Source organism: Nuphar pumila, chromosome 3 (genome assembly GCF_984573655.1).
Source record: "Nuphar pumila chromosome 3, dmNupPumi1.hap1.1, whole genome shotgun sequence".
Taxonomy (NCBI): Eukaryota; Viridiplantae; Streptophyta; class Magnoliopsida; order Nymphaeales; family Nymphaeaceae; genus Nuphar; species Nuphar pumila.
In genome coordinates this window covers 12,380,115-12,407,857 of record NC_143251.1, presented here as the reverse complement: position 1 = coordinate 12,407,857, position 27,743 = coordinate 12,380,115, and the positions used below count along the sequence as shown (strand labels likewise).

General features: G+C 39.1%; 2 protein-coding genes across 2 annotated transcripts; one reads left to right on the top strand and one right to left on the bottom strand.

Moving 5' to 3' along the window:
- Positions 1-662: 662 nt before the first annotated feature.
- On the top strand, positions 663-1,621 carry PDE334 (ATPase, F0 complex, subunit B/B', bacterial/chloroplast). Its single transcript, XM_089998826.1, has one exon. It carries the CDS (start codon positions 831-833, stop codon positions 1,476-1,478), a length of 648 nt encoding a protein of 215 aa, XP_089854952.1. The 5' UTR covers positions 663-830; the 3' UTR covers positions 1,479-1,621.
- Positions 1,622-3,097: 1,476 nt separating this feature from the next.
- Positions 3,098-6,764, bottom strand: LOC149841996 (uncharacterized). The gene is made up of 4 exons (XM_090000565.1): positions 6,581-6,764; positions 6,405-6,504; positions 4,970-5,069; positions 3,098-3,343 (listed from the first exon to the last, which is right to left on the bottom strand). The coding sequence occupies exons 1-4, from the start codon at positions 6,762-6,764 to the stop codon at positions 3,257-3,259; spliced, it is 471 nt and encodes a 156-aa protein (XP_089856691.1). The 3' UTR covers positions 3,098-3,256.
- Between the last annotated feature and the right edge of the window lie 20,979 nt (positions 6,765-27,743).

Sequence of the window (27,743 nt, the reverse complement as noted above, 5' to 3'; positions counted from 1 at the left end):
TCAAACGCTCCCTTAGTGTTGATCACATAGATTATCTAATAGCCTCCATCTCTATACGTGCGTGCGCGTCTGTCAACCAAATTGGCTAACTCATAAGTGTTGAGACCGAGTTTCCCAGACACGTCACATGGATTCTTCAACTTGTCCTCGTATCCCTCTATATACTATTTTGAATGGAAAATTGCAAAAAAATGGCACGTGTCATGCCCTTTTACCTGCGTCCTGACTCCTTGTAACATAGCTTTCAGGATCGCATTAGGGTGTTCAATTGATTCGAGTTTGTATCAGGTACCCGACCAGATCCGAGCCAGAATGCCTAAGTATCGACATAAAAAAATGCTGATCCAAATATTATTTGGGTCCACAAGAACCCAACTCGAGTAGTATGCATGTCGGTTTTGGGTTATTATTTTTTTCTGGGTACCTGAACCGACCCGTCTTGACCTGAGTATTTTATACATAGGGATCTGGGTTTGAGGTTTCTTTGTTTTGATCCAACAAAACCCGAACTCGAAACCAGCAATTAGGAAACGGGTCGGCCTAATATGGATCGTCGCCAAAGGTCCAAACATCTGTAACAGGAATATGATCACTACAGCCACACGTGGAAGCCAACGGCTGCTATTCCCGCTAAACAATGTGTGGCACAGAACAGAAGATGAACGGATAAGATTCCATCATCTCTTTCTTCCTCCTCCTCTCCCTCTCGCCAGAAAGAAGGAAGAAGAAGAAGAAAGAAGGCCAGAGGGGTAAAGCCCTAATCCTAGAGTTACAGAGAGGGAGAATACCCTAAGAAAACCTTAGGAGGAGGAGAAGAAGAAGAAGAAGGCATGGCTAGCATCTTCATGGCTAAGATCCCCACCCCCACCACCCTCCCTCAGAAACCCAAGCCCTCAACCCAAGCCCCAGCCACCCTCCTTCACGCGCCCCAGGACGCGGTCCGGCGCCTTCTCAGCCATTCGCGGCTGAGATCCGCGGCGGTGTCGGTCTCGGTGGCCGCGCTCTCGGCGTCGTCGGCGGTTGCGCCGGCTATCGCAGCGGAGATAGAGAAGGCGAAGCTCTTCGACTTCAACCTGACTCTGCCGATCATCGCGGCGGAGTTCCTGGTGCTGATGTTCGCGCTGGACAAGATCTACTTCACGCCGCTGGGGAGCTTCATGGACGAGAGGGACGCGGCCATCAGGGAGAAGCTCAACAGCGTCAAGGACACCTCCGGGGAGGTGAAGCAGCTCGAGGACCAGGCCGTCGCCGTCATTAAGGCCGCCCGCGCCGAGATCTCCGCCGCCCTCAACCAGATGAAGAAGGAGGTCTCCGTCGAGGTGGAGGCGAAGCTCGCCGAGGGCCGCAAGAAGGTCGAGGCCGAGCTGGCCGCCGCCCTCGAGAACCTCGAGCGGCAGAAGGAGGAGACCATCCGCAGCCTCGACTCTCAGATCGCCGCCCTCAGCGACGAGATCGTCAAGAAGGTCCTCCCTCTCTAAGCCCTCCTCCGTCTGTACCTATTTTTCAGTAACTATTCTCCTTTCTTTACTTGTTGATCGTTTTCTGTTGAATTAGTAAAAATGGCACTGTAGAAAGTGATGGTGGTGATGAATATAAATGCGCATTCGAATGTGGTTGTTTCTTTTCTTTTTTCCGATTAGCCTTTCTTTTCTTAGCTGGTTTTGTGTAAATGGGGTGTTGGAAATTTCCATCTCCTTTTCCGTATGGTGAAAGAAAAACGATGCAATTTGTTGATCCCAATTGATGCAATTCAAGGGGAATTACAGAGGAGGAATGCGAAATTTTAGTTCTTGATGATTTGTTGTAAGTTGTCTACCAATTGCCAGTTTATCTAATGTTTGCTGGTAAAGGTTGGATGGTGTCTAGTTTGGAATCATTGGATTTTTTGCTGCTTTTGTTTTTCTCCCCCCTGGTTCCCGTGAGGAATGGGAGTTATACAGGTTTTATTAATGAGCTGAAGGGAGGGAATGAATGCACATTACGTGGACGCATTTTATGGGCCTAGAGATGGGATTCTAAATTATGCTTTTGTTTTGAAAAAAAAAAGTGCTGTTATTTTCACATTAATTCAATTGAAGAGGTAAATGAATACGGTGTGGAACAGTTTGGGCATTGATCATGGAATCTATTGATGTAGTTTTTGGTGGGAGTAAGTATTTGATCTTCTTTACCTTTTTAAGAAAATTAAGGTATAAACTATGGGGCTAGAGATGGCGTCCCACATTTATCGACTGAGGGATGTGCCTATAATCTATGCCTACACAAACGATTGGTAAGATCCCCACAAGAAATATAAAAATTTATATCCATGCTGTCACACACACACAAAGAGAGAGAGAGAGAGAGAGAGAGAGAGAGAGAGAGAGCATGTTCTGTGCCAATGGCTTAACATTATTCATGAACGGTCTTCCTTCGTGTTAGTTCTCTAGACTCAACCTATTAAACAAGTGCCCCTTTTAATCCTGTAGATGTTGATCATTGTAGATTCTTCATGTTGGCAAGCTTGGAAAATGAACTGGAATCCTTTCATTTTAATTGATATAGTGCAGATGCCTTCTTTTAATATCAGAAAAGTGTTTCCCCCTTTCAATATCAGCAAAGTGTTTACCCCTCAACTGTATTTCAGGCTTCCTTATCTAAAAGTAAAAGTCCCAGGCTTCACGTAGATGTAGTAGTATCTCATGAATTCATCACAATCTTCAAATTGCTTTATTACAAGTTATAGATTGGAAAATGTGGACCATAATTTACATAATGTCAGTGGGAGAAAAGGTAATCGATATTTAGCAACAATAGGAATCAGTTCAGCCCACAAGCCGCAGGTTTGTGCAAAATTTAGATTTTCTGTGCATTATATGCAAAGCAATGATCTTATCATTGGCATCTCTTCCGTTACAGAAACTAGGGACTATTCTGAAACCGTGCAAATCTCGTCATTGATCCATCATCCATTAAACTTTTTTTGCCTGCTGTCCTGTGAAGATGTGCCTTGCGTGCTGATCTCATTCGCCTCACAAACCACAGTCTCGAATATAGCCACCCCTTTAAAAAGCCGGCTAACTTAAATTCAGTCCGCCTTATGATATCATCACTATGGTTATCTTCATAATTTTTTTCATGGGGTTGATCATCTTCAATCTTTCCTTCATCACCTGGTCCTGCTGATGACCTGGTATTGACAACGTTGATTCCTTGTCAAATTAATAAGCATAATATTGGTACAGTCACTTCTTTGAAGAAAGACTAGTGGGAGTACTTACATGCGTTGCCCATGATCTGTGGCATGATTTTTAGCCCGATCCCTTGGAGAATGATGAATGGATAAATGCCTTATGAAATCAAGCTGCATGCCCATGAAAAGAAATACCTAGGTTAGGTAACAAAGACATTGGAAAACAGGTTAACATCTAAGAATACATTTACTTGTTATCGGCATTCAAATTTTAAAATGGTCTATCTATCTTGCACCACCAAATGTGGTTGAATTTATTCTGATAACTTTAAAATGGTTAGTACTTTCTCGCAGAATAAAAAGGTCAGTATAAGAGGGGTTTGCATGAGATAGTTGGATGGTTATTATAACCGAGTGGTCTCAGATTCGAATCCCCCTGGGGTTGCTCCCCAGCTTGCCTATCAAAAGGAAAAAGGTCATTATAAGCATTAGTCAAGTTCAAAATCTAGGACACCAAGCTTGTGCACAAGTCAGGTGAACTAGTGAACTATAATGTGTATGAGATGACCTGATATCATAACATATACCTTAAATTCATTCCTGTAGTATATTGCAGTGAAAATTGGCCAAAAAATGCTTTTATGTTTCTCTCTTTTGTTTTTGAGAAGGAATTGATTTGATAAGATGCTTTTATATTTCTCAGGGTGCAAAATTGAGATTGTTGCTCAAAACAAATAATTTTCCCATTCTAGTTCTTTCATGAGAAGCTTGTGCTTCTCTAGTGCGTCCAGGTTGCATTGGACACATTTAAGTCATGAAGCAAAGACATTAAGGGTTGAAAGCTGATATGACAAGTGGAAAACAATAAGGATTAAATATTGTAGAGGCAAGTAGTGTCTGCTTGTCTGGCACAGAAAGTATTTCGCACATTGGGAAAGAAATGCATACTTCCTTCCATAAAGGGGGTTAAGGAAGAGTTTGGCATTAACATCACTATTGGTCTTAACGTAACCATGAGGAAAATTGTGCCTGAAGTAGGATGATATGGGAGTGGGCTTGATGTCCAAGAAGAAGAACCAAATCATGTCCAAAGAAAATGCTAAAAGTATGGCAATCTCATAAATGTTGGAGGTGGAGCATTACTTATTTGGTGGTCCCTGAAGGTGAAGAAAATTGTCAAAACTAGAGAGATGTTAGCGCAACTTTGTGGTTGGACTTTGGATGGTAAGAACTGAGACAGTTTAAGAATAAGATGGTGTCAGTAATATTACTTTCACACACAAAAGAATGTATGAAACTGTGGGTTTGTTTTTGTTGACAAGCATTGGGCTGTTGCTCATTGCCTGCACATTCTTTTTGCACCTACTTTCTACTTCACTAGGGAGAAGAAAAAAAACATTCTTAGGATAGCAAATCTCCAGAACCAACGATTCCTTAGTTGTCTTATAATGTGGATGATTCTGTTGGGGAAACATTATCTGGTGAATGTGATCATTAGGAAAAAGGATCTTGTCTCGGCACTTCAAGTGGGCTGCCTAAAGCAGGTAAAGCTTCATGTATCATGATTCATGGATGAATGCTCCTTCTATCATTATTAAGGATATCTTTCAAATCACATTAGCTCCCAAAGAGAAAAAAAAAGAGAAGGAAATAAAAAAGGGCAGCCTAAGCTGTTATATTTGTCTAACCATAATGCAAAAGTTAAAGAAATGATCAATTGTGCAAGATTTTCTAAAAGGCTTTTCATGAAAATCATCATCCAAGCATGACATAATTACTTGAGTAGTTGATGTATACCTGATCCCCATCCTTGATTCCAAAGGTACGAAGAGACTCTTTGTCGTTAACTAGCTTGTAACCCCGATAGCATAGGCAGAAATGCCCCCAGACATGAGACCTACAACCACCAAGACTTTCAAGCCATAGCAATATGATGCAAGTTGCAAAACTAACACGCAAAGAATCTACATTTTCCTCATCTCTTCTTCCAAACCACAAATGCTCCTCTTAGTGTATGTCTGCCACTATTTTTCATTCATTCCTACAAGGTGGTTTACCATTTATCTGACCTGAAAGAATGTACATTGATGATGCGACCATTATAGCAGCTAATTGATTAAGTAGCAAAGGATCATTCTATAATTCCTGTTTTACAATACCATGATAATTTTTTTCCATTTCTATGGTAATGGTAAGTTTCACGCCATTCTAATATATGAAACTCTTGTGTGAATGTATTGCTCTATAATTGGAGAAGCTTTGTAGCAAATAAATTGTTGTACCAACCTAGTGAAAACAGGATTTCAGAAAAGAGAATTCAAGCCTAGAGGCACGTTCTTAAGATCGTTATCTTTAGAACTTCAATCGCCCCACTCCGGAAATTCCGAAGATGCGAAAAAGGGTTTTGTTACGACTGAGTTCCCAGGATACAACTAGGCTTGAACCTCAAGAGAGTCACTGCTTCGCAAGAACAGATGACCTCTCCCACACATGAACTCTGCAAGCCAAACCGAGAAGAAAGAAAGGAGAAAACTGGAGAGTCAGAAATTCTAATATCCAAAAGACGAAGATAGAAGATATTTATAACCTTTTAGAGAGGCCAAAACGTTTTGCGATAAATGAGATTAAAGGCCATAAATCTGACAGTTTGAAAATAGGATGAAAGGTACCTGAACGGTCACCCACCTTTGACTGTCAATCAAAGGCCTCCAAAACCGTCCAACAATCACAAAGCGCCTTAAACTCAATATAAATGCTATTAAAACCTTTCAAACGGCCAGATGTCTCAAAACCGAAAAATCAAAATGGATAAGTGCGCCATCAAAACGCCACATTGCGCCTCAAGCGCCTCAAGCGCACGCACGCGTGCGCGAACGGCGCGTCCGTTGCTGCACGATGCGCAGCAACGTCCGCAATCCACCTAAATACTCAAGGCTTATCAAAGTAAAGAATAGATTACAAACTCTCTATTTAAACCTCTTGAAAAGCTTTTCTCTCTTAGATATGGGACTAAACTTTTCAAAACACTTTTGATAGTAACCATTAATAATTTAAAACTTTCCTAACATAAATCACGAGCGGTGTTTCTGTTTTTTTTCCTCCCCTCAAACGCCTGTGCATTGCAGATTTTTCAGAAAGAAAGACTGATTATACTTAAACCAAGATTTGGCAATTAGATTAACAGATTGATCAATGGAGAAAAAAACCGGAATCGACAAAGCAATGCTCGTACCAAGAAATCTTGTTTTGCCCCTCTTTGGACGATTGACTGAACACAGCCTCCACAGCTTGCTTGAGTTCCGCGATTGAAGCCGTCCTAGCAACTTGCACATCTGAAAAAAAAACCTTAAAGAAAACCCACAAAAGCCCCGAATTCCTGCCGAAACAGGGAACCCCCAAAATTCTTACCAAAGCAGCCCCCATCTAATTTCAAGACAGAGAGCCTCAGGAGTTGCTCCGGGAGCTTGTTATAGGAAAAACTCCTGCCGTGGTGGTGAGCGACACCAACACCAACGACGTCCTGCACGGCCAGCCATTCGTCGCCGACGATTTCCCTCTCAAGTGAAGCGTCCTTAAGGAATATGCAAGGCATAATGCCGTTTTGGAAACCCCCAATTCTACCGTCTTCGCAGCAGCCTCAGAGGATGATGGAGGAGAGATGGGCTTCCATCCTCCCCCACCCCCAACAAAACTTTATACAAAGGAGAGCATGGTCAAGAAGAAGGGGATCGACCCCGAGGTAGGAAGGGTGACACCAGATTCCCCACGGAGGGGAACTCCTCGTGGTGAGGTTGCGAGAGAGAGTGAGTGAGAGAGCGTTGAGTTCTATCTTTTTCTTTGTTTTGCAAATTAGGGTTACGGTTTGAGAGGGCCAGTTGGGGCCAGAGGTAGAAGTTGGGGTTGAGGAGGAGGAGGAGAACCATATGCGGGCGTTCCTTGTGAGTCGGTGCCAGTGGGATATAAATTTGAAATTTTGGGGTTCGCTCTAACGGCTTCGTGTACGGACGCGTTGGGCAACCCCAACAGAACCAGCCGGGAGTCTTGTGATCTTCCCTTATCTGTGAGTTTCTTGGACTGATTTAGAATCTGAGAATTCTTTTAATATAATAATGAAATTGGTTGTGATATTTTGGGAATATTTGAAAATATCTCAATATTAACAGGATAATTATCCTTTATTTTTTTTCTTCATATGTTTCATATTTACTTTGGATGAAAAACACACATTCTATGTGTTTCTCATGTATTTCAGTTAGAAATAAATATTTTTATAAAAAAAAGGTAAAAACATGTGTTTTTTAAGGTTTTACATGTTTTAAAAAATATAGCTTTTTACATAGCTTTAATGTTAAGAAGGATGTAATGTGATAAATGAACATAAAAATTTCTTAGTATAACTACTCTGTTTTTACCTTTTTTCATGTCTATCTGAATTTCAAAGTTCTATGTTGCATTTAAGTACTTTATTTAAAGTTATGTTTTATCTTTATTTATGTCATTTCATTTGTGTAACTGAAATGTACAACACCTGACGGACAGCCAGCTCGCCCAAAGGCTTTTAGCGACAGTCACAACTGCTGCAAAAGAGCTTTTTTGACAAAAAAAATGTGTGTTCACTGTTACACCCATATATACATATACCTTTTCTAGCCTAGTGTCAGCTTACCGGGTTTTTTTTATTTTTTTAATCTGATCATCCAGTGATCTGTATGCTTGATTTTACAAGAATCCACTCTTGGATTATCCGATTTCAACACCAGGTGGGTTTTTATAAGATTTAAAAATTGATGATATACAATTTTCATAAATATTCAATGCCTAAAAGATCATATTTTTATTGAAAAAACATGATTTATGTATCATTTTCTAACAAATCAACCATGCCTAACACATCTGCAAGGTTAGATTTGCAACCCCAAAACACCTATTCGCTGGTGGTAGAGTGGCAGCAGGTTAAAAAATGGTAGACAGCTATATATATATATATATATATATATATATATATATATATATATATATAGAGAGAGAGAGAGAGAGAGCCGAAAAGCGATCAACGTTACTTAAAAGTGAAACTCAACAAAGCGTTGAGACCCACAAGCACAAACACAACAGCATAACATGAGAACACCAATAACACAAAACAGAACACTCATAGAGGACCACAAACATCTATATGAGGATCGGTTTGTGGCAGAGGCAGGTCTTTGAGATATATGCGTAAGATAGCATACACATCAGCCAAGACCCTATGGGTCAAACGGTTAAGGTTGAACAGGACATCCCGAAAAGTAGCATAATTTTTGGCCATCCATATGAACCACCACACTGTAAACAACCAAACTCTCCAAATAGTCCTCCACTTCTTTTCGCGTCTACTTATAGCAGGGTCGAGGATAAGATCTAACACAAAGCAACCCTCCCGCACAACAACTGATGGAGCCCTCCAAGTTTTAGAAAACAATTCTTGAAACACTTCACACGACCAAAAAAGGTGTTGTGTAGTTTCTTCAGCCTGTCGACAAAGCACACACCAACTGGGAAACTGAAAACCCATCCTCTTGATATTGTTATGGGTCTGTATCCGGTCATGAAGAATCAACCAAGCCAATACCTTAGTCCTCGGAGATGGTCCCTTCGCCCATAGAGCATTGTTGAAGATCCAGCCCTGACCTGGAGGCAGAAGAGAACGGTAGACCTTGTGGACTTGGAAAACTCCCGCATTCGAGACTGCCCATTGAAGTCAAGATCCGTCTACCCCTACATCCAAATCCCTGTCAAGAAACAAACGCAATGCCCTAAACCATATTTTCTTCAAATGCGGTGTGTATGGTCCACGAGCCCCTCGACGAACAGCAAGCGAATCGATTAGACCATATTTTAGCCGTAGGAAGTTTGCGCATGCATCCTGTGACGTATGAGCCAACCAGCACTGCTTCACAGCCAATGCCACACTCCTTTTACGCAAAACAAAAATTCATAAGCCAGCCATAGTCTTTGGCATAACGATGGAGTACCATCCCACCAAGTGCCTCTTATAAGGTCCATTTACACCACGCCACAAAAACCTTGACAAGACGCGCTTCAGTTGGTGCTCAACATTGACAGGCATGACACAGACCGACATGAAAAATTCTAGAATTGCTGACAAAACATGCTTGATCAAAGTAATTCTGCCCGCAAGAGACAAATATCTTGCACGCCAAGACTGGAGCTTAAGACACACCTTGTCAACAACGGGTGCCCATGATGTTTTAGAGGTTGACTTGACTTGTAGGGGGAGGCCCAAGTACTTGATCGACAACGGCCCTATTGCGCAGTTGAAAATTTTTTCCACCGTATTTTGACTGGTCGGATCGCCATTCAGAAGCGTGATCGAACACTTATTTTCATTTAGCTTCAGCCCAGACAACGCTGCAAAAAACATGAGAATAAGCCTAACGCGAAGCATCTGCTGTATTGAAGCCCTTCCAAAAACTAGCATATCGTCTGCATATTGTATAATATGACCAGAAAAGCCTTGGATATCCAATGACTGTAAGAAGTCCCTTGTCTGCGCGCGTTTAAGAATCACTGCAAGTCCTTCTGCCACTGTATTAAACAAAAGCGGAGATAGCGGACATCCCTGCCGTAAGCCCCGCCGCAAAGAAAATTGCTCACCCTTTACCCCGTTAATGAACACCATGGCTTGTGCATTGGTAATAAGCTCTGACACCCATCTGGAAAAATGGCTATTGAATCCCATGTGATTCCACCACTTGCGACAGAAAAGGCCAGTACACAGAATCATATGCTTTGTTAAAATCAAGCTTCAACACGAAGTAAGGAGTCCGACTCGCGTGCATAGAGTGAATGACCTCTGAAGCCGAAATATATGCTTGTTGAACTCTTCTATTAGGAATAAAAGCAAACTGAAAAGAAGAAAAAAGATTAGACGCCACAAATTTTAGTCTTGAGGCTAATACCTTTGCGACTATACGATACAAGGCTCCCATTATGGAAATGGGACAGAAGCGCATAATATCTGTGGCAGCGCTTTCTTTTGGAATAAGAGAGATTAATCTGACATGACACTGCCTAGGCAGTCTAGAGTTACGATGAAACTCATCCAGCACTGTACACAAATCACTCTTCACTACTCTCCAAAATACTTTAAAAAAATCTACAGGGAAACCATCTACTCCCGGTGCCTTCCAACCCGACAAATCCTTAATTGCGTTCATGATTTCTGCTTCTGAAAACCTACGTTGCAAGGTTAAGACCTGATCCGGTTGAAGAGAAAGAAATAACTCATGCCCAATATTACCCCCTGTATTTGGCGGAATAGAATAAAGCTTCTCGAAATAGTCGGAGACCGCTGGCACAAGATTCTGGCCTTCCCACAACACCTCGTCAATTATGATCGATTGAAGGATACTTCGTCTAAACCGATCAGAAGCAAAAGAATGGAAAAAACGAGTATTTTCATCCCCTGCTGCCAACCATTTCACCCGAGCACGCTGCTTCCACTTCAACTCCTCTTTTAGCCTCCAACGTTTCAATAACATTGTCCGGTCAGTAAGTCTGCTTTTCAACCCCTGCAGCTGCGCGTCCGACAACCCTTCGGTGAAAGATAATAGGCTGAATAGTGATGAGATCTCTGCCTCCCATTCAGCCATCTCGTGAAACTTACTCACAGACCGCCTTTGCAACCAAAGTTTAATATCCTTCGCTAGGCGCGAAAGCTTCTTTTGATATCGGATAACAGCCTTGTCTTCATGAACCCTCAAACCCCACGAGCCCTCAACCACTAAATGAAACTCTTGTTCAGTTAACCACCACTGCTCAAAAGAAAAGCGACGAACTGATCTAAAGCCTCCTCCCCATTGCACGATCACCTGACCATGGTCGGACACGGTTGGGGCAAGAATCCACCCCTTTATATCTGGGATGATCTCAAGGAGTCCGGGTGAAATTAAGACTCTATCTAGCACCCTACAACATGGTTGTGCCCGTCGGTTAGACCAAGTAAACCTTTCTCCAGATAATGACATTGGGTATAATTGATTGGCGACAACGAAATCTTGGAATCCTCTGATCGACGGATTGGGCATCACTAAATTATTCAAGTCTTGAATAGACAATAAACAGTTAAAATCTCCTAATATATATATATATATATATATATATATATATATATATATATATATATATATATAGAGAGAGAGAGAGAGAGAGAGAGAGAGTAGCTGTCTACACCAATCCATACCTAACATTGCCCATAGGGCCTTTGAAGGGTAACCATACAGATGTGTTCTTCATGTTTGATTTTATAGGAACATGCTCTTGCATCATTTGATTCCGACACAGGTAGGTTTTTATAAGGTTTAAAAATTGACAGTGTAAAATTTTTATGAATATCATAAATATTAAAAGCTTAAATAATTATATTTTTATTGAAAAACATGATCAAAGTGTCATTTTCTAGCAATTCAACCATGTTGAATGCATCTGAGGGGTCAGATTTGAAAAAAACAACTAAGAAACTCCCCCACTCACTACTATACTCTCTCTCTCTCTCTCTCTCTCTCTCTCTCTCACACACACACACACACACACACACACATATATATACTGAATCCTTCATGACCTATCATATTTCATTCACTTTGTTTGGTTTAATTTTATGCATGAAAAACAGTCCGAGATCTTATTTAAATTCAGATATTGAAATCTCAGACCAGATCGAGTCAGTCAATTAATCGGAGTGGAGAGGACGTCACTGAATCCGGGTAATGATTAAGTCAATTGGAGCCCGAACCCATCCACTTGGTCCATGAAGAAACTTATCAACCCCAAATCCATCTTTATCAACTTGATCATGTTTGATGTGACCCAGGCATTCACTATTTCTATCCCCTACACTTATCTAGATAACTTGGCTAATTAAGTTAGGATATTCTATTTATTATTTGATACGATTCCTCAATTTATTTCACTTATCTACAGGTAAAGGGTGTATCCAAACACGTCCTTGTGTGCATCATGCTTGACCTCCGGCCTGAGATGTCTTGATCCATATAATGAATATCTCAACCGTCCATCACTAGTTCATTTTTATAATAAAGAAAGATAACCTACAATACCTTGGTTGTGAAAATGGTGATGCTTTCCTTCCCATATAAATTATTCCTTGCTCTCATGTATGAATGAAGAATGCTTGTCTTTTGATGAAGTTTTTTTTTTATTCTTTGTGTCACGTGATGTTGGGAATGTTATGCACGTGTGCATCATCTTATTTATCATTTAAAATTTCTCTCAAAAAAATATTCCCATAAGAGCTTTGCTCATCTGAACACGGATCCCATCATATGAAATAAGATGAATTGCATCATACCTTCAATCCTAGCCATCCAACGGAACCATCTAGCTGTTGATTGGATGGCTAGGTTTGAATCTAGGATGGAACCCGTGAATGTCACTAAGTTCGAAAGTCATGGGTGTTTTTTTTCTTGCTGCAAGGTTGAAGCTGGGTGTACTCGACAGGGAGGGACCTCAAGGATTTTTACCAAACAGAGGAGATCTTTTCCTTTGCACTATTAAAAAAAAAATAATGTATGGCATGCCGTCGACTGCGGGACCCACGTCAATGCAGCACAAAATATCCCAGCAGACATCTTGCCTGCATTATCAAATGCCGCCCTAGCTAAGGCTCGTTTGATTGGCAGGACACGACAGTCCTCCTGAACTGCTGTGTCCCAAAATGTGTGGAGGGAGCCCACAGTGGACAAATTGTTTAACCCAAAGAGGTCCGATAATCTGTCCAGGACAAATTCCTGCAGGACAATTTAATGGTGCTGGGTGTCAAATTAAGCGCCCCCACCTTAAGGGCGTGTTTGATTAACTTGGATCTTAGATCCGATATTCAGATTTGGCATGAAGCCCATGCCAAAAGATGGAAGATCCAAGAATACCCCCAGATTTGTGAATCACTTGCCTTGAGGGTGGAGTCTCTCTCTCTCTCTCTCTCTCTCTCTCTCTCTCTCTCTCTCTTTTGTTTGTCACTGGATTTTAGTTATAGTTTTAAATCATATAGGTAATCAAATGGGATAATCTCGAACTTTTTTGAGATCCATATTGGAATTAGGTAGTCCCAAAATTTGGCAATTAAGTTGCCTTAATTATATGGCAACATTATTATTATTTTTTAAATCACTAATAATATAGGAATGCCATGAATTCAGGAAATTATGCATGTCGGTTCCATCAAAATGATCCGCTGGATTATCCCAAAAGTTCAGCATATCTTGGATTCCATCAGTCTCAGTGGTACTAGGAAGTTCATTTCATGAAATTAATGCAGATTTTTTTGTAACATCAAGCACAAACATGCAAAAGATAAAGAATAGACTTAAGCTACAAGCTTGCTGACATCACTGCCGAAGTTGCATATTCTTCGTACTCTCTAATAATTGCATATGGTAGCCATAGTGACAAAAGCTTAAAATGAGAATATAACACCAACCTTTTTCTCGTGAGAAATTGAGAATTTTCCCCACTTTTTATCAGCAAAATATCAGCAATAAAATAAAATTGAAACTTCTCTTTGGCTGTAGGGAGGGATCCAGTTACTATCCAAGTGAAAACCCAACTGAATTTCATGATTTTTCAAAGTCAAGATCCACACAGCACATAGTCTAGCTGTTAAAGTTTCATGGTTACAACTTAAAGAATAAAGAAAAGTTTTCTTCTTTCTTTAAATTCCTTTTAAAGAAGCAAGGCATCCTGAACGCAACATGGAACGGAGAACCCTGAGATGAGAGCAGATTCAGCGATCCACCAAGTTGAACCACTGCTTGTCACATCCCGCGCTTGCCCTCCTCCTTCAAAAGAGGATGCATGCCTCCCTCCATCGAGTAACTTAAGTCTATGTTTGGGAGCCTTGCATTGGGATGAAAACACAGTTTCAGTTACCAAAATGTTATTTTCTCAACGTGTGATATTGAGAGATGGAGTCAAAAACATCTTGTGCATAGTGTTAAAATGTAGTGTTGGTGTTGGGAAAGATGACTCAACACTATTGATAGATCGAAGAAACAAAAACAAGAAGAAGAGAAAGAAATCAACCCCACAAAAAACAAAGATTTTACGTGGTTCAGCAAGAGTTGCCTACATCAACGGCGCACTGAGATCTACCATTAGATTGAGATACCACACACTCATAATTACAGAATCCGGGTTGCCCTCTTTAAATACAAAGAGTCTAAGGCAACCTTTGTAAGGGTAAATTAAGAATTTATTATATCAAGGTAGAAATCAAACTCCACACTCATTCCCAATGCATGTTTCAGTAATGCCACTGCTCCCAAACAGCAAGAAAGCATGAGAAGAACCACGACACAACCTCCAATTCAAGGCTCCCAAACATCACTGATTTCCATGCCTTCCCATAGATAGGCTGATAGATAATGCATGGTCATATGAGCTAAGAGACATGATTTGGTGTTAGACTGTACTCATGAATATTGATGAATATTTATTAAAAGAGGATCGGTGATTAGTACCATTATTCATCAACTCCAACGATGTGATCTATATGGTTTATTTAGTGAAAACATATTTCAAATCATGGATTACGTTGTGTAAGTAGGTTTTTCAACGTCTTCAGAAAAAACAATGCCTCAATGCATTAAAATTTCATCACTCAGATAACATTTTTTTTGTACGTTAAAATGGCAAAATTGAAAATGCAATCATTAACATGCAAACAGTGCTAAATGCATCTATGATGTTAGATTGACTAGACAAAACTTGCATCTATGATTTTCTAACTAAATAGTATGGTACAGTAGACCATAAAAGATATGTACCATCGTTAAAACCAACTGACGCATACCAATTTCATTTATTTTCTTTGAAGCAGATACCACTTTCACTCGTCATCAACAATATTATAGTTAATGCATACAAGTATATATTAACTTTACAGAGTTTCCAAACATCTCCAATACTGGCACTTTTTCCAGCTATTTTAGAATTGACGATATAAGGGGTCATTGGCAATTAAACAAATTGGGTGAAATTAAAGAGTCACCAGCCTCCCTCTTTTTTTTTTGTATGACGAGGAACCCCTTGCCCTTTTAAGTCTCCCATGCAAGAAAAACACCAGGTGGGTCCCCACAACCATCCTGCCTTACGTGGCCCATCTCTGAAAGCTACAAACACACCTGTGTGCCAGTGCGGTTTGATCCAGTGCCTTCATCGATCTCAGCACCCTCTCTACAACTCCGCTGGCCACGGCCATCCTGCGGTGGATACCGTCACCAGCTCAAGTTGGAGTAATTCCATCACCACGCGGCCAAATAACTAATTTTTCACTTAGGGGAGACCAGGATTTGTCACATGACATGGAATAACCATGGTTAGAGGCCCACATGAGGCATCCCTTGCTGCAAGGTGGAAGCTGGGTGTATTCCTTGATGGGCAGTGAAGGACCTCAAGAGTTTTACCAACTGGAAGTCTTCCAATGGTTGGTGGGGTTTTGTGTGGCCTAAAAAAAAAAGGGTTTTTCACAAATGGTTAATTGTATAAAAAATGACATTTGAAAAAGCACAGGCTAAAGATCAACAACAATGAGCTATCAGGATCCTCCTAAAGCTTCATATGCACCAAGTTCAGGAAAATCAAAGTATATATATATATATATATATATATATATATATATATATATATATATATATATATATATATATATATATATATATATATATATATATATATATATATACATGACAAAGAAGATAGAAAAATGGGCACCTATTCACATAATCCTTATGCATAATAATTTGTTGAACATTCATACGACAATCTACATGTAAAACTTTTGAATTTTATAAACTAGTTCGAGGAACTCTTAGCATTTACAGCAGCAGCATCCAAAGCATGAATTGATTCAAGAACAACTTCTATCTTAGAACAAACAATGGTGTACGCTAGCCCACAAGGGCTCCGCTCATCTGATAGGGGCGACTTGTGAATGTCATCAATTTGATGGGATGTTAAGAGTTCGAAACTGAAAGGGGGCATCCCTTACTCATGAAAGGTTGTAGCTCCCAGGTGTGAGAGCATTTACTATCATATTGTTTATAACCGATGCCGAATTATATTCAGTCACGGCGACACGCATCTCACTTGGAGATCATGAGATGTGTCACCATGCACGCCTCCATCAAGTGAGATGTGTGGCGGTGATGGGGTTTTACCCTATGTCACAATAGTTGGACTTGAGGATGCGGGAATCTGATTCGACTCAAAAGTTCAAAAAAAAATAAAAATTTTAACAATAGGACACGAGGACGCGGATTTGTTTAACTTTTAATCAATAAAAACTATTTTTCAATATTTTAACATTAAAAAATAGTTTTTATTGAATTAAATATAAGATATAATAAAATATGATTTAAAATATTAAAATAATGTCATACGTGTTGGTGTTCATGTCAGGCGTGTCTGCTCGTATCACCAGGGACACAGCCAAAATGGTGGCGTGCCACATAGTTTTACCAATTGGAGGCCTGAAAAAAGTACATGCACTACTAAGTTTATTTTTTCACATTGATTCCAAACATACACTCATATTCTCTCAAAGATCAAAGAGAAGTGAAGGGTGATCCCAACATGAAAATAGAAGAGAATATAATGCTCACTGAAATTCTCTCACAATCTTTTTAAGTAAAGATTTTAAGTAAAGGAAATAAAATAAAACACCCTAATCACTAGATCTAAAATAGAAGAATACAGACTGCATAAAGATTAAACGCTGCCAATTCTGTACTGAACATTTATGGCTCTATCCATGTATTCAACGGGCTTGTCCTAGCCAAAGGATACAATCAAAGGCTCTTAATTTTCTATAAGACAGATTCACGATAAAAAATATCAAGTAATCAGCAATTAAGATTTTGAATAAGAATTTACCTGTATCAGTTGAACATGCAAGAAACATTGCATTCAACATTGATCTCAGAGACAACCATGATGAAAGATCCTTGTTCAATATCAAAACGATGAATAAATAAACATGTCACATAAGCTAATGCTACATATGATAAAATCATGTGAATTTTTTCCAAGTATTGGCTAAATTTTTTTATATCAACCTTCCACAAAATTAATTTAATTCCTGCATGTGATGATCCTTTAAAAATTTCCAAACTCTCACTCGTTGTGCTGAACTCATCCCATCGAAGAAATTGAGTCAAAGATGACTTACAAATCATAAATAAATCCATGAGGCAAGTTATATTGCATTTGATTCCGAAAGATAAGCTTCCAAATTAGGAATCAAGTGAAGTACTGTAAACAATTCAACCAATTACATCACGCAGACATACATGCATCATAGGTGGTTGTATACTGGTCGATGAACACCACCCAATCAAGGTTGGATTAAATTAAATCTGTATAGCGTGTGGGTTCCTGCTGCTACTTCTTAGCGAGTGAGTTTTACCATAAGAGATCATGAAGGTCAAAATATTTATTTGTGATGGTTCAATCCATCTGCAGGCTTGCAACATAGAGAATGGTGTGTTTGGTGGGATTGTTTGGAGTTGATGCAGTCTCAAAGTAAAGTTGTCATTGAGTCTTCTCGAAGAGATATTGTCATTCTTACAAACCGACTACTGGAAGCTAGGCAAGTAAACAGTCCGGTCTCAAAGGTTATTGTGGAACGTCTATGACAGTTTGATTGAGTTCAATGTGTTCAGGAAAACAAAGATCAAGACTGTTGTGCTTGTAGTTGTATGGACAAGAAATAAGTTTGAAAGGACAAACCTCAAGACTGGTTTCCCTCTCCCTCAAATATGTAATCGTTTCTAATTTTTGTATTCTCGTAAGAGTTTGCCTAACCCCAGCTTGACAATAAAAAAAAAAGTATTGAAAAGTCTTAGTTGCCCAGGTAGAATATAATCTTTCAAGACTAAGAGATTGACATATATGAACCAACATAACTGAATACTAACCACTGCAAAAAACAATAAAGGAAACCATCTTCATTATCAAGCATTATCCCAACACTATGGGGTGGCTTTATGAGTGCTATTTCTTCTTTCCTGCCTATCTAGAGTTAAAATTTCAGTCACTTTACAATCTTTTACGTCACCTCTAACTGCTTCCATCTAAGTCTTCAGTGGTCCTCCTTTTTTCTCGGTTCTTTCTACTTGTACCATGTCAACCTTTCTCATAGGTGCCATGAGAGGTTTTTGTGCAACATAAGTAATTTTTTGACACCCTTGACAGCTAGGCATAAAATTTGAGTTTAGTCAGAACCCAACCATAGCATAAGTATGAAAACTGTGACTTCTTTACAAGATTATTTTTTATTACATTGCTGTAAATGAAAATTTCTCATATGTATTTCCTTTGATATGCAAGTATTCTCATGCATGCATATTTTGTTCAACCTCTCTGTATCTAATGCGATATGTTAATCATTGAAAAAATAGATTATCTGCAGTATCAATATAATGATAATCTTCAGCCCTCTGGCAACTAATACACGTACAATCTACAACTTCCACAAAAGGAAGGTCGAGGACATAAAATGACCTGCAGGTAGCATACATCCTCTAGCATGGACAAAATGACAAATATACCAGTTTCATGCCTTAGGCTGTGCCTTCAAAATAAGAGGGAGGAGACTAACCCACAGAGAGAGAGAGTAATTATCATAAGCTTCCTAGCATCCTGAACTCTAACTTCTTCCAAAGGCCCCATTTTTTATGATGAAGGAAACCGCCTAGTTTTGTGAATGTGCCATTATTTGCTAAACTGAGAGGTGCGCGTCTGCCATGTTCTGTTCTTGTTAACCCTGTGTGACCCCACCCCCCCAGTATGTGATTGCACACTTAGTGTGCTGCAGCACCTAATCACCGACCATCTTTAGGATACCGCCTGTCAGCTGGAAGGAGTAGGTGCAATGTAATTGTACACTTTTAGTGTGATGCTGCAACTTATCACCCTTCACTTAGGATACAGCCTGGAGAGGGTGATCGGGTGCAGCAGCACACCGAAATGTGCAATTACATAGCTGTGGAGCCCAACAATAGATGTTGGATGACTAGGTGCAGCAGCATACTTAAAGTGTTCAATCAGATTGCACCTGATCCCGATTCGGTACCCCTTCCCTTGCCCACCAGAAAAGTCTTCCCACCCCTTCGGCCTTGGGCGAGTTAAGCACACTCTAGCTACTCAACTCTTGGCATCCTTCAACTTGAATGCTCTAAGCCGATCCACCTAGGCAGATGTTCAGATCCTAAGTTTGCTTCATGAAAATAGTTCTCCTAGCTTGCTGCTTTCGGTCACTTTTCTGATCTTCTCCTCCATCTATTGGTTCAATCAGTGCTTTTCCTTCACTTCCTCTACAGACTTCATGAACACAGAACTTCCAGCTTCCGCATGACGTATTGCATTCAGAACTCTTTTGCCCCAATCGGAAACTATTGGTTAAATAACTCCATTCGAAAAACTATTGGTTAAATAATGATCTTTAAGAAAAGCAATTTACAACCCCAGCTTGACAATCATAAAAAAAAAAAAAAAAGACAAAGAAAAAGGAAAGCAATTTACACTGAACTAGAAGTTGCATTAATGGTCGTCCTCTAATGGCAGCAATGATGTTGTTGACACCAATATCCAATCTAAACTCTTATAGAATAAGCAAAGAACATTTTGACTGACATGAGCTTGGAGAGGGATCTGGGAATCTCTTAACTGATCCCTTATGTGCCCCCAACCAATCACTTGACAGCATTTCACAGGCCCCATAGCAACAGAAAGCATGCCCCCACTCAAAATTCTGTCATGCGATTGGCTGGGCACACAAGGGATCAATTAAGACTCCTTGGTCCCAATTCAGTAGACATGAGCCTTGTGTCAGTGGTGAGTTTAGAACTTGAGGCTTGAAGATTCCTCACTCCTTTTAAGGAGAGTTTGTATTTGTTTGAATTAAACAAACATACATGTAAAAAACTAGATGCCTTTTTTTTTGTAAGATTGGGGATAACTTCTTTTGGGATTGAAATCTGAGACTTTTGGTTGGAGATGGTGGGACTATACAGTCCATTATCAAGCTCAATCTATTTATTGGACACTCATGAGATAATGGGACAACTAATTTTCTCAGGTAAAATCTCCCAAAGGTCGTTCCTTCTAAGACATTCACAAATATTACTGATATTTTCAAGTTATTGCAATAATTTCATGAGATAACGTGAGAAGGTATTTTTTGATATTTTACAACATTATGTTGAAAGATAATAAAATATCAAGAAATATCAACAAATTAAGAAAAATCACATGGTGTTCTCTTTTTTCCGTTTGTTTTATATATTTTTATATTTACATGGAGAAACCACCTCCAGGATTAGAGATCTAGCCGTGCTGGCTTTGCCTGCCATACTTATGGTCATTGTCCTGACAGTGTAAAACTCTGTGGGCTTACCCCTTGCCCCAGGGAGTTGCCACGCTTTTGCTTGCGTAAGGGGGTGACACCCATGAGATTTGAACATAAACCACCCGCCTAGTGGCCTAGGTCCCATCCTTGTAACTGGTCCTAACACCAGCTTGCCTTTAAAAAAAGAAGAAGGAAGGCATCTTCACATTATTCAGGTTTGAGTAAACAGCCAAGCATGGTGAAGGGTCCCTTTCATTAAGAGAAAGTGGTTAAAAATAAAAACCAAGTAATACAAAATAAATAAATGAAGTATGTATCTCCAACTAAGTTGAAAATTCCCTCACCATACAGGCGCAATAATCTCCCACTAGTACTGGGATTGTCGTTGCATGTGTTGCCTTTCACTCAAAGACTCGTGAACTCCAAAACACCACAAAAACCTTTAAATGAACACCAACACGATTTTGGAAAGTTCACTCACACATGATAAACCACAACTTTTAAGTGGTTCGGTCAATGTGATTGACGTCCACAAAATAACCTCTCTCTCTCTCTAGACGATTTTTAGAGAGAGATTTCCTTGCTTATTATAAGAGGTTATATTCATAAGGGCCAGATGTTTATCTTGAGAGCATACATAAGAGTTTTGGACTCTACAAATTCTGTTTAGATTATATAGATAGAGTTGAAGTGGTTTTGGAGTCTCTCCAAGCGTTTTCACCTCTTGAGTCCTGCTAGCTTGAGAGTCCTTCTGGAAGAGAGTTTTCTGTTGAGGAATCTTATCAAGATAATGTTAAAAAAAGTAACCACCTGAGATGGCATCTCACCAAATTGATGAGGATCGACCTCTTCCATGAGAGTCCTTCCTGACCCATCATTCTTGATATGCCCCCTCAAGCCAATCTCCACGAGATTAAGCTTGTGTCTAAATGGTGTGAACTTTGGTCTTGCTAATGGTTTATTGAAGACATCTATAACTTGACCTTGAGTTGGAATATACTGAACTTTAATTTCTCCGTTTGTAACTTTTTCTCAGACAAAATTGTAGTCAATTTCTATATGCTTGGTCCGAGCATGAAACACTACGTTAGCTTCAAGATAAGTTGCACTGAGATTATCGCACCAAAGTATATGTGGTTCACCAATAGTGATTGTTTGAGCCACACTAGCTCAAAAACGACTCTAGCAATAACTTTATATTCCGCTTTAGTGCTAGATTTAGCAACAGTTCTTTGCTTGGTTGAGATCCATGATAAGAGATTTGAACCCAATAACGTTAGATAACCTCTTGTTGACTTTTTATCATCTGGACATCCTGCTTAGTCAACATTAGAATAAGCACTCAATTGTAAAGAAGTAGATTTCTTGATTTAAAAACCCATATTTGTGGTTCCTTTAAAATATCGGAGAATCCGTTTAACATGAGCCCAATGGCCCCAACTTGGTTTGTGCATGAACTGACATGCTTTGTTTACTGCATATGCTATGTGAGGCCTAGTGAATGTGACATATTGAAGACCTCTGACAATACTCCTATATTCAATATGATTTTCTAATAGAGTTCCTTCATGTATGGATATCACAACATTGGGTGCAGCGGGAGTGATCACTGGCTTGCATTCTATCATACCTGTTTTTGTAAGAATATCCAAAAGATATTTCCTCTTGTGGAGTCTAAGACAACTTTAATCCCAAGAAAGTAATGCATTGAGCTCAGATCTTTAATAGAGAATTCAGATCCAAAATTATTTATTATACGATTAACCTTATCTTGGTAGTTTCTTATAATTATAATGTCATCAACATAAACCAAAATAAACATGTGAAGTTGACTGGTGTGACAAATGAATAGGGAAGGGTCATCTTTAGACTAAGTAAAACCAAGTTTTTCTAAATAAACATGGAGTCTTTCAAACCAGGTTCTGGGAGCTTGTTTTAGGTCATAGAGGGCTCGATCAAGTTTACAAACATAGTGGGGACAATTTATATCCTCAAACCCTTGTGGTTGAGACATGTAGACTTCTTTTTTAAGAATACCATAAAGAAAAACATTAGTAACATCTAATTGATGGATCGACCAACCCAAACTAACAACAATAGACAAGATTATTCTCACATATGTGAATTTAATGATTGGACTAAAGGTCTCAAAGTAATCAACACCTTCTTGCTGGGTATACCTTTTAGCAACTAAACATGCTTTGAACCTAGCAATAGTTCCATCAACATGCCTTTTGATTTTATAAATCACTTACACCCAACTAAATTGGTAACATTTTCTGGTGGGACAAGGTTCTAGGTTTGATTTTGATAAAGAACCCTAATTCTTCTTCCATAGCCTGACATCATTTAGGATATTCATTGGCTTGATCAAAATTTGATGGCTTATGTTTGACCTAGTCGATTTCACTGAATAAAGCAATAGGATGTCTGGATGCAAGGAATAACCTAGGTCACAGGGTTCCATCTTGAGACCTGGTTACCATATGATGAGATCTGGTGGGTGTGTGATTAGAGAGATCTACAATAAGATTTAACCCAGAGGAGGAGGACAACACATTTTTATTAGATCTCTCTTCTAAGGGATGCAAGATTAGATTATAGAGAGGACAATTCATCTGAAGCACTATACACCGGTGGCGACTTAGAAGCTGATGGTAAAAGGGCCGGTTCAATTGTTGGGTTACTTGGGTAACTAAAGTTTGTTGGATTGGTCAACTGGATCAAGTTCATTGGTTTCCTATGATTAAGATTTTCAACAAGGTGACTAGACCGTTTAGAATTTTGGTTTTGGACCCACTTAGGAAGCTCGTTTAACGTAAGAGGTTCTTTGCTCCCAACATAAATAAAATTTTCCTCATCAAATACCACATGTCTAGAGACAAACATGGTCATATGATCATAACACAAATATCCTTTGTAGTTAGATCCATAACCAAGGAAGGCACAGGGTTTGGACTTAGGTTCAAGTTTAGATTTATTATATGGGACAAGATATAAATAACATGTACATCCAAAAATTTTGAGATGTTCATAACTAGGAGTACGATGGAACAAAAGTTCATAGGGAGATTTCATATTCAAAGTGGAAGAAGGCAACCAATTAATAAGATAAGTTGCACTTTTAAAGGCATCAGCCCAAAATTTTTGACCAAGACTAACATAAAATAATTGGACTAGTTCAAACTCATGATATTAATGAATTCACCTCCACCATCACTATGAAAAATCTTAATTTCTTTTCCAAGGTTTTTTTGCACTATGTTCTTAAAATTCATAATGCAAGGAAAAACAAACAACAAACTGGAATAAACATTGATTTTCTTTTGCAAAACAATATACTGATAAGAGATTTTTCTTAATAGAATGAACAAGAAACACATTTCTTACTTTAAAACATTTATTCTCATGATGCAACAAAAGATTACCTGTATTGGTAATGGGTAGTTGTGTACCACTTTCAACAATTGATACTCAATTTTATTTGTCATACCTTGATCTTGACTTGTAACATAATGAGAAGCTCTCGTAGTAGGGTTCCAGGCACAATCTTGCATATTGAGTGTCATAGTTGCAAAAGCTTTCGGAATGTCATAGCAAGTGTGGGTTCTGTGATTACGGTGACCACAAAATTCACAAATAACTTGACATTATTTTGAATTTTGAGGAGGTCGAGAACCAAACTGACCACCCTGCAAATTATAATTTTGAAAAATTTCAAAGGACAGACCAGCCCCCTTAATCGGCCTCTACCTCTGCCAGAAGGTCCTCCTCTGCCTTGTCCTCTCTAGAAAAAAAAGCCAGTGGAGGAGGTCTTTCCATGCGGAGATTGGTCATTTTCATGTTGAGAAGGGTCGTTTATTATTTGCAACATTTTCTCTTGGTTTATTAACATTTCATAAGTATTCATAAATGTGAGCAAACTGTCTCGAGTGGTAATCAAGTTCACAAACTCTCATAATCTCTCAATAGACCATTCAAAGTATGGTGAACAAGATTCTTATCAGAGACATGTTCACAAATGGCACACAAAGAATATGAAAGAAATTTTATGCGATCGAGATACTTACCATATTCTTATCTTTTGAAGCTCTTTCTTTAATTGAATAATACGAACACTGAATTGGGAAGAATATGATCGCTCTAACGTAGTCCATGCTTCATGAGAAGTGGATATCCAAACAATTTGGCCTAATATAGGCTCAGTAACAGTGGCACAAATCTAACTCAAGGCAAGCTGATCTGATCTTTTCCAAACAAGATACTCAGGATTAGGTTTTATATCGTTCTCTTCTTGAACAAGCTTGTTTAGTATAGGGAAAGATCTATTAACCTATTTGAACAATTCTTGGGAGAACATAACTCAATTTGAGACTTCCACAACAAGTAATTATGGCTTTGATACCATAAACTAATAGGAACACGATTTTGGAGAGATCACTCACACACAATAAAACACAACTTTTACTTGGTTCGATCAATGTGACCTATGTCCATGAAATAACCTCTCTCTAGACGATTTTTAGATAAAGGTTTTCTTGCTTATTATAAGAGGTTACATTCATAAGATCCCTGTTATAGAGATGTTTATCTTGAGAGCATACATAAGAGTTTTGGACTCTACAAATTCTATTAGATTACATAGATAGAGTTGAGGTGGTTTTGGAGTCTTTCTAGAGGTTTTCACCTCTTGAGTCCTGCTAACTTGACAGTCCTTCTGGAAAGGTGTTTTAAGATAATGTTCAAAAGTAACCACCTAAGGCGGCGTCTCAGACTGATGAGGATCGACCTCTTCCATGAGAGTCCTTCCTGACCCATTATTCTTGACAACCTTGACTTCTTCTCAGTAAGCTTTTCATAATCAAGAGGTGTCCCAATTGAAGATCATGGATTCAAAGCCATTCATCTAGTACTCCCTCTAACTCACGCGCGCACACACACACATAAACAAACAAACATACGCAAACAACTATGTAAGCCTTGAGTCTCCCAATAATTAATGCTGTTTCTTCATGGCCCTTAGCTGAAAGATTCAAATGAATTTCATAAGGAAAATTTCTTAGAAGAAAAGATGTTTAAAAGTAAAATAAATGGGGGATACCTCATGCAACGCAGAGCTTGATCTTCTATTACAATTCTACTTCTTTGTTAATCAAATATTAATTCTCATAATCAACTTCAAGTATCAATGGCATCAGCAGAATACCGGTTCTTATTTTTATGTTGTATTAACTATTGGTCCCATGCATGCAATAACTTGCACGTGCGCAAAAGTTTGCTGCATAAATTGTTTCAATGACCATATCCATGTTTATTATGTGCATGTTTGCATGTATACATGCCTATGTACATCAAATCTGTCATGATGATCTTACACAAATGCTTACTCTTACATGTCAGAAATGATGCACATTCATTATATGCATGCACGTGACTGCATGCATGTATATATACTGATCATGTTTGCATGTTCAAGTGCTAATGAGTGTACATCTTCATATATACATATACATGTCAATGCGCAACAGATGATGCATATATTCAGCCAATTATATGTGCATATGCAAATCTGTTATGTTCTGCACACGCTTGTTTGCATGAATGTGCTCAGCTTTGCTTGTGTGTGCACCATGTTCATCTTCATGTGTGTGTGTGTCTTCTCCAGTCAGTGTGTGAACAAGGATGCACCTCAAGAAAGATACATACAGACGTATATATGGTATTCACTTCCTAGATAATTTAACGCTCATCATCACAGGCAAAACTGTCCTCTTGGTAATGGTTATCTTTTTGTGTTGGATTTACCAACAGAGTGTCCTCTGGTCCATCACATCGATCCTTAACTCGAAATCTGCAACCAAAGGCAATTGTGAGCAATCAAACAGCAGGCGTTACCTTTAATCCACATCAAAATCAATGAAACAATCACATGATTCTTCACACTCCATTTTCATTGAATCGTTTCGGAGAGGCTCCTCTCCAATGCAAAGGCTACTGCACCCACTTGTCTAATAGATCTCCAAAAGAATAGATCTGAGAAAAAAAGAAAAAGAGAAAAAGCTGGGTAGCAGGAAGTGATATTGGCGCGGCTCAATCTGAGATCGTTTGTACGTGTCCCATTAACGTATAATCCGTCTTCAGATTGAACCTCACCAACATCGCTCTCTTTCTGTAGAGAGATTCTTCCCCAACCGAGAGAGAGAGAGAGAGAGAGAGAGAGAGAGAGAGAGAGAGAGAGAGAGAGAGCAAAATGAAGTAGCCATGGAAGGTCATGAGACCAATTTTGCCAACCAACAAAAAGAAGTTTATTTGATCAAAAGAAAACAAATCGATGACAGATGAAATTCGAGAGAGAGAGAAATACAGTAGTTGTGAAACATGATGATAAGCTTAGTGTCATAAATGAGGATTATGAAGGCAACGGGCTAACCAAAATTTTACTGAAAAGACTGGTAAACCTCCACTTGGGAAAAAAATACAGATAATTTATGCAATAAATAATAGTAGGCATTTTGATAATCAACAAATAATTTTTTGAAAGGAAATAATCAATAAATAATAGTTTATGATATGACAAAAGACCAAATTCCAAAAACAATCGACGAATGTGACAAAGTTGGATGGAACTTCAGTTGTAGCTTTCCCATCATGGGCAACCTACCATCTACCTGGTAGCTTCCATTTCAAGGATAACTGAACATTAATAACTAGGGTAAGGTAGGTTGACGGTTCCCTATGCAGGACCAACATACAATAACTTACAATTCCTACTATCATCTTTGGTGTATACATAAAATCATAATCGAAGACATAAACCAAAAATCTGCTTTTGAATAACTAAACACTAAACCCATTTTTAGAAAAAAAACAGACACCTTTTAAGCCTCCCCATCTAGCACTGCTCCTAGTGTTTCCGGATCTGGAGGAACCTGACAGTATTAATGCACCACATACCACAAAGAACTGTAAGGCTAAACATGCTCAGGTGGGGAAGTAAGCAACAAGATGGTAGTGAAGAGGACGGCCATACACGGAGAGATTTGAGGGATTTAAAGGCTAGGGGACACCTGCGTGCACACGAGAGGTGGTGATTAACATGATGGCTGATTACCAACTTTTACCATGCTTGTGAATGCACGCTGA

Excerpts from the sequence above, each read along its gene's own strand:
- PDE334 (XM_089998826.1), top strand. The coding sequence starts at position 831 with ATGGCTAGCATCTTCATGGCTAAGATCCCCACCCCCACCACCCTCCCT.
- LOC149841996 (XM_090000565.1), bottom strand. The coding sequence starts at position 6,764 with ATGCCTTGCATATTCCTTAAGGACGCTTCACTTGAGAGGGAAATCGTC. Across the intron at positions 6,505-6,580 it reads ATTAGATGGGGGCTGCTTTG|ATGTGCAAGTTGCTAGGACG; the intron begins GTAAGAATTTTG and ends TTTTTTTTTCAG. Across the intron at positions 3,344-4,969 it reads GAATCAAGGATGGGGATCAG|CTTGATTTCATAAGGCATTT; the intron begins GTATACATCAAC and ends ATGGGCATGCAG.